This window comes from Crassostrea angulata, chromosome 5, assembly GCF_025612915.1.
Source record: "Crassostrea angulata isolate pt1a10 chromosome 5, ASM2561291v2, whole genome shotgun sequence".
In the NCBI taxonomy this organism is placed as follows: domain Eukaryota; kingdom Metazoa; phylum Mollusca; class Bivalvia; order Ostreida; family Ostreidae; genus Magallana; species Magallana angulata.
Window position 1 is genome coordinate 40,093,787 of NC_069115.1, and position 8,454 is coordinate 40,102,240.

The 8,454-nt window shown below is 31.0% G+C and overlaps 1 protein-coding gene across 1 annotated transcript; it reads right to left on the reverse strand.

Moving 5' to 3' along the window:
- Positions 1-3,334: 3,334 nt before the first annotated feature.
- Positions 3,335-7,739, reverse strand: LOC128183949 (uncharacterized). The gene is made up of 3 exons (XM_052853193.1): positions 7,005-7,739; positions 5,914-6,042; positions 3,335-4,341 (listed from the first exon to the last, which is right to left on the reverse strand). Exons 1-3 carry the CDS (start codon positions 7,729-7,731, stop codon positions 3,944-3,946), a joined length of 1,254 nt encoding a protein of 417 aa, XP_052709153.1. The 5' UTR covers positions 7,732-7,739; the 3' UTR covers positions 3,335-3,943.
- Positions 7,740-8,454: the final 715 nt, after the last annotated feature.

Sequence of the window (8,454 nt, forward strand, 5' to 3'; positions counted from 1 at the left end):
TTGTGTAAAATATTGTCAACTAAGCAAAATGTTTCCTTTCTTCTTGATAGATATTAACATACAGTTATTGCTTACTAGTCCCCTACTGGTAAAACCAGGGGGACTAAAATCCAATCCACACTTTGCAAAAGTTGTTTCCCTTTTTGGGGTCAACCCAAAGGTCAAAAGGGAAAAAATCAAATTTCCCCTTCTTTATGCAACCAAATATTTGGACATCCTGTGAGAAATCTATGGGGTTTCCCCTAAAATCTATGAGGTTTTCCCAAAAGATGGCGGCCAAGGAACATACCTTTCCTTATATAGTTCTTATTGCTGTCCTTCTGTTGGTCATTCTATCCGAGCTTGGTTTTCCAGACTTTTTTTTCATTTTGGTTAATAGAATTGATTTGAAACTTTCCATGTAGCTTCATGATGAGAAACTACAAACCAAGTTTAAGTTTTATTAAGATTGACACACAGGTTATAAAGAACTGAATTAATGAATTCTAATCGGGTTCTTCCTTAAAAAACGATCTTTATTTTCATTTTCTCAAAGACAGCTGAATTTTTAAATGTGAACCACATTTCTGTACAGTTGTGGCCACTATGAGTTTAAGTGTTGTTTATTGAATGTCTAAGACATAAGTATTGTTTTCCAACTCCTTGAGATTTCCACTACAAACTCTGATTTGTATGTATCTACAGTTGACATGAAATGTTTGAAATGTGATTACCCCTTTATATATTCAGTTACTAGTATTTAACTGTATATTTTTTGAGGTACAAGTTGCTTTTGAGTGAATCAATACATTGATAACTTTAGGCAAATAAATAAACAGATTAATAAATAAACTAAAAATGAAAGTGGTCATTTTCAGGCACTGCTACATCAGGTCAAATGCTGCCGATGATTTATTTTATTGCCATATTGAAATGTGAAATAATTCAAATTTTTCAATTCTAAGTTAAGATGTGGAAATTGAGTCATTCCACCTTTGCAAATCTTATGATAATCTAAAAATTCCTTCCTGCAATATAATATTCTGAAATATTGTTCTGAGAACCAAGAGATTAAACCTTTTTGCCTAAAATAAATTTAAACAGATTAAACATATTCAGAATATTAGTATTTTGTCAACACTTTTGATTTTTTATTTCAATTTAATTGCAGTGCTATTATGTATAGTCTATTGATAAATTTATGTAATATCCTTCAAATCATAAAGCTTAAAATTTTAATTAAATATTGATTAAATATTGATGATGGTTTATTGTCTTGCAGTAATTTGAATTCAGTAATTAGAATTTTAAAAAAAGCATACTTGTTATATTCTGCTCAATACTGTGCAAAGTTTGATCTAAAACATTTATCTTTAATTTCTCTCAGTTTCATTAACTTATTACCGTGACGCTCCTTAACTTTGACAAAAACAAACAAATTATTGGGCAATTTTATTTAAAATGATCATTTATAAATAATGGGCATCAATTTCTATTTAAAGCATAATATAACATATAGATATACAATTTGGTCTCTGAAAACAGATGATACCTACTTGTGCTATTTCGTTGAAATTATTTTATTGTGGTTTTTAAAAAATAATTTCAATTTTTTTGTAAAAAAGGTGTAGTTAAGTCTGTTCTCTTTTTTACTAGTAAGAAATTTTACAGAATATGCCTTATGTTGTGACTGAAGTTTATATTTTGTGTATAAACATGGTTGTAAAATGTCTTGGTCTCGATACCAATTGAATTACGATTCTTTTTTCTAGAATAACCGGAAAATGAATTATATCAAAGCAATGAAACATTTGGTAGAGTAGATACAAGTTTTTAATTGTTTAGATCATTGCAACATGTAGTTATGTTATACATGTACTTAAGTAAGCATGCATATAATTTCTACCTCATTATCTAACCCCCGTAGACACTTATTTCAAGTTGATGTTTCAACTAATGGAACTACACATAAAGAGCAATAAATACTGGGACGATGTTTTGTAGTATCCAGTCTTTTTAAAGTTTAAATCCTTCGTTTGATCTCAAACAAAACTCATTTTATATAGTAGGGCATTTACAAAACACATGAAGGATTTGATTTTTGTTGAATTTGACGTTTTTGTAGTTACGGTAATTGCATGAGTTATGTAACCCTAGGTGATAGAATTCAGATTATTTATACGACAAATTATATATTGTTGTGATAATTACGTCTTATGTGACCTTCTGGAAGTTTCCTCGACAACATATACCTGTCATAAATAGCTACACGAATGTGAGAAATACTGATTATTCAAACAAGAAACAAATTACTAGATTCATGTTTTATGTTATTTTAAATTAAGACAAAAGTTATGCAAAACTTGAGGTACAGTTGAGGAACAGAAACACCGATGTTTTAATTAACTCTTATAATTCTTTTCTAATTCTGATGTAGATTTGATAGCTGTTCATTATGATTGGCACTGTACTTCATTCGCATTCAATGTTTAATTTTATGTATGATCATCTTTAAAAAACGAAATTACAGAAAATGCATTTTCACGTGTATCTTTACTATAAATATTATGTTATCTATTTTGAATTATTATGCTAAATGCTTAGTATTATTATTCATAAGCATGCCTTTTTTGCAGTAAAGGTCTTGAATAAACTTGTTTTCAAACACATATAGAACGATTTGCCTATTTTTGTGTTTTTGATTTTTTTTAATCATTCAATAAATGATGACAATCTCTGGGTATAGATTTGACCGTAGAAAAGCTTAATTAAAATATTATTCTGGCAAAATATAACATGTTCTTTTATTCGTTCACATATTGCACTAATGTTAACGTTCATTTAAATATATAGGTTAATAATGCTCCCTAGAAAGTTTGTCTGTTGTGCCTGCCATTTTACCATCATACTTATTTTAATTCTTGCGTTAATATTCAATTCGGCATGGTCAAGCAGAGCTAGCCATGTTTTACAAAGTTTGACTGATTTTATGATAATGATACATTTTGTAGATATACTACAGAAAATTATAACTTTCATTTTCAACATTTAAAATAATTTAAAGTAGTTTATAAATGTGTATTCTTTAGTTTCAGTTCGTTAATATAACAAAAAGTTCAATCTAAGAGCAGTAATTTTTGGTATATAATTAAACACTCTTGCTTGCACACATACGATGTAATCATTGCTTTACATCATAATCTATATTATATTGCAACAAACAAACCATGTCCTCTTGTCCGACCAGTTTGGAATGAACATGCATTTAGAAGCCACAAAACTGTTATTGTACCATACGACGACTGTTGTACATATACATTTAACACTGTTCCGATTATATATAACTAGTTTTAAATATTAGTTCTAAAACTGTATTTCATTAATACACACATTATATTTCATTTTAAAAAACGTGACACTGTGTTTTTAATCAAGTAACAACAAGTATTCAAAGTCATGTTTGCTTTATAAATGTAGTTTTTAAAATCAAACCATGTTTGTATTTAAGGTGGAATAACACACCCTGAAAAAGTCACTTAAATTAATAGGAAATTTTTTGATAATGAAAGATATAATGATAAATAAACTGTACAAATGTCAAATAAGCGAAAAATTTGCAGTTTGGGGATAAAAATTGAATATCTTAAATAATTATTCCAGTAAGTAACAACAACAGCCCCTGCGGGATTCGAACTCGGAATGTACGGATCAAAAACTCGAGACTTTATCCACTTGGCTATGGAGTAAGCTACATGTATCAGTCCATGAATCCTTTTAATAAAACGAAATGTCGTATAGATCAGCGGTCAACCATTTTGTGATGATGTGTTATTCCACCTTAAGTAGTTTTTAACCACCAGATTAAAGCTTATACGAACTATTCCACGTAATTGATAAACTAGTTGAAGATCCGAATAATCAGTGGGGCTATTCTTTATCCAACCTCAATTATTGAAAGATCACTTCAAAGGAGAAATCCGGAAAACGTGGTTATATGACTGCCGTCACTATAACCTTTACCAGAGTAATGTTTGACCCACACTCTGTCTCCTTTCTGTAGAGTCAACACCGCCAAGTTAGGTCCTGCATCGTAATAATCACCATTTCCAGTACTATACGCCATTGTTCGGACCTTAGTTGCTCCATTCAGCACGACGTCTGTATAAATGCTATTGGTACTGTAACTCTGTACATTAACAAAGAAGACATATTCCCCCGCTGTGGGAGCGGTAAATACCCCGGTACTTGGGTTATATCCATTCGCGACGTTTGTGATGACCACAGGAAATACCAGAGTACCGCTGTTCCAGGTACTGCTAGAAGACGATACTGTAGCAGTAAATCCTATTCTTTTGGATACATCTACAATAATGTAAAAATGTTGAATGATGAATAATTACATCATATAGCTAATTTTTTTGGTTTATTTTCTTTGAAATATATTTTATTTAAAAAAACAATAACATATGTATATATACTACTATATTAAAATAACAGATTGGAATTTTTGGGCTTTAATACCGAGAAATCGGAAGAGTACTGTCTTTTGTTTTATATATTTTAAACATCATTGGTACTTGAAGAATACCAATTTGTTTTTATTTTTTCTTAATCAAGCTTATATTATTCTAACTAAGCAGAGTGTAGTGAAATTAATAGCATTTCGTAAATGTCTGATATCATATGCAATGACAATCCGTGCACGTGCGGGTCAAAGTCTAGTATGTAATATAAAGGTTTTTTTTTTTTAACACTGGACACTGTTCATTCAACAATCTGCCACAATGCTTCAAAAATCATAAAATAACAGCAGGTTGATTATCTATATCAGGTTATCTATATCTACGATCTAGAAAAGTTGATGATATTGATTTTTTTTTTCAAATTTAATAACACAGTGTGTATTTTTTTTTTCAAATTGCGCTGTTGCAATGCATTCATACTAAACTAGGAAATGCAACGAGTTCGATAGAAATGTTTTATTACCGTTATTCGAGCTACATGTAACAAATCAAAATTGTTTATGCAAATTTTCGTAAGCAGATTGAACTGAATTTAAATGTAAATCCTTATTATTCTTAATATACTATTTTCATTCTAAACAGTACATGTATATGAAAGATTAAACATTTTTCTATTACTTTGCGTTATAACGTATGTGAATATTTTTCCAATGATTTTATTTAATTCCATACAATTCGAAACCTACTGTGCAAATTAACGACTTCAAAACGTATCATTTTTTTGTGCAACCTAAAATAAAAAGTAGGACATCTAATTTTTTAAAGGGTTATCGCCTCGTTTAATCATGATCGTCAATTAAAGTATCGACATTTTTTAAAAAGTTTTCTTTTACTAAACAATAAAATGGTTTCTTTCGTGATTCCTGCTGAATAGGAAGGTGGCGACATTTCAGAAAAGAAACAGCTTTAGCAGGTAATGTAAAATGTATTTGCAATGATCGCTACCTTCATAACCCGCTTGAATCATCAAAGGAAGCATTTATTATTTATATTTACGTCTTTCTTTTAACAAATTGATAAACTGATTGTAAAAAGTAAGAAAAATTCATTAAATTACTGTGAATGTAGTTAACTTAAAGAAATAGCCTAATCGTCTCCTATGGGAATTTAAGTCTGACATCACCATGATCATTTCGTGCGGTCCGTCATTTTTTGTTAGGTCGCTGTAAGTTTCATCCAATCGATTAACGGGGCGTGCCGATTTCAGTCTGTCTGTTTCTGTAATGCTATGATTTAACTATAATTTTCCGTAAGAAATAGAGGGAATTATTCTCAGTAGATGTAAATATTTATCATTAAACTGTCTTAATATAAAATTCCTTTAAAAAATTTCATTTATTTCAAAGCATGTAGCACAGATACTTAGGTAAATACAAGTGCATAAACAATCTGAAATATTATTCTAACTTACCACATCTTGATTTTGACATGTTCATCTGGGCAACTTCCAGAGATGACACAGAGGAGGAAAGTTTTAGACGCTCATACTCTGATGTTTGAAACTGTGTTTCAAACTTGGTGACTGTTCTATTAAGGGTTTCTGAAAATATGTAATATTGGACTGTAAACTTTTGCCCAGTAAAATAGTGAAACCGGGAAGGGCTTCTTTAAAGATTTCATCTCTTCGCCATTAATATCCTCCACACCTCTGAGAAAAGTTCTGCATAGAGGCCCGAACTTTAAAATTACTAAAGATATGGATTTCTAGCATGTGTTTGACTTGAAAATAACAGAAAAATCAATTTTTGGTAAAAAAAAAAAAATGAAAAGAAAAACAAAAAACAAACTTTTAAAATGTTACCGCTACAGTATTCGAACCTGTGGGTCAATAGAGCGGAGCTCCATCCATTGCACTACAGAGGTGGACACCAATAATTGGTGATACATAAATTGTTTCAAAATGGGTTAAAATCGCCATGTTGTGACGTACTGTCATAAAAAGTAGTCGACGGGGTGTCGAGGATACTTAAGTTTTAAATCCTTAGATCATTTGACATTGCTTTTTAAAGATATATTAACGTTTGAGACAGACATTTCACAAGCTCGTGCCTTTTTTTTCTAATAATCAATGTGACTTATTGACCCGCAAGAAGGTTTACACATTTTTTTGGCACATTAAAGTTTTATGAATTGACAAATAAGTAAGTATATCTAAGAAATTTGAAATATCGGTGTTACGTTTTTATGAACAAGTAAAAAGTTCAGAGCTCGTAGAGAATTGAATATTGGACGCCCTCTTCGCTTTTATAGCGCATAAATACGAACGAAAATAGGTACAAGTAAATGTTTTACTTAAAATATATCAACATTGTTGCAACAAAAATCATTTTCATTTCAAATGCCTTAATTTTTTTAAATTAAATTTCAAAAAAAAATATACTATGTTATTACTGACATCATTTACTAAGACTAAGCTTTTATTGATCTTATAACGCATTCTAGACGCCACTTCTTTATTGGAATGCTATCAAGTATATACATTCAAGAAGTACATCTACTTACCTGTAAGTTCTCTTTTCATCTCCGTTTGAGAATCTTCTACACTTTGAATTTGTGCTGTGATATTACTTAACCCGCTCTTGGTTTTAAAGGTTTCAGTTTTTAACTCATCAACTGAGGTATTGAAATGATGTTCAAGATTTTCATATTTTTTGTCTCTCGACTCAGTTTCCAAATCTGTGTGTTCCTTGAAGTCAAACAAGGTAACCGAGAGATATCTTAGCACTATTTTCATATCGCCAATGACACTGTTGGTTTTGTTGAACATTTCCCGTCTTTTTTCGTCTGATTCCATCTGATTGATGTCTAACTTGTCATGTAGAGAAGAAACACTTTCATTTAATGTTTGTATTCTTGTTTCAAACTCCATCATTCTGGTCTGGCTGATTATGCTACTGTTCTTAAGTTCGCTGTTTTCCTTTTGAAGAGAGTATACCAGAGTGCTCAAGGCTTCAATCGTCTGCTGTAATCCTGATATTGTTGTTTCACTTGCCGCAAAACTTTTCTTCATTAGGCTAACGTCGCTAACAAGTGCATGGACGTTCTTGACCAAAGCGAGGCGGATAACCGTCTCTTGGTTCACCATCTGTCGTAGGATGCTCAAGTCGTTCCATTCATGGTCTTTGACTTCCAATGATGTTGAAGTCTTATTTTCTCCATCTGTTAACGATGAAGTGGTATCGGCACTTGTAAAACGTAGAAAAATGGCTAACATACAAACGAACCTCATTTTAAGGATTTATATTGTAGAATAACCGACAGTAAACTGAGTAATCAAATATTTATAAGACAGTGTCACGTGTCCACATATTACTGCAACCTTGACTTGTATCATAAAGAATTACGTCTAAACTAAACTGGTTCGTGTATCTCAAACCTTGACATATATATCTTTTAAGAAGGCAGTCTTTGTTAATTCATTAAATCACAACATTTAATGAAATGTCTACTTGTTTGAATTTTCTCCTGATAAATAATAAAATGACGTCAAAATGTAAACAAGAGTACAAAAGATATACTGATGTGTTTCTGGAAAATACCGTTATCATCGTTTCGTCTGAATCTGAAGATAATTTAATGTTATCTGCACGAAAACCGATACAACTGCATGGCTGTTTTCATGATTTTGATAAATGAGTGTTAATCATAATATTTAAATGTTTTCAAAACAAAACTTACTTGTCTTAAATGTAGGTATTCAATGACACACCCATCAATATCCTCGTAACATAAACGAAATTTATCTTTGAAAAGTACATTCGACCCATTCTTATTGAATTTTAAAAATGTTATTTTAAGGTGGAATAACACATCATCACAAAATGGCTGACCTCTGATCGATACGACATTTCGTTTTATTAAAAGGATTTTATCGACGATAATATGTCACTTACTCCATAGCCGAGTGGATAAAGTGTCGGGCTTGTGATCCGTACATCCCGAGTTCGAATTC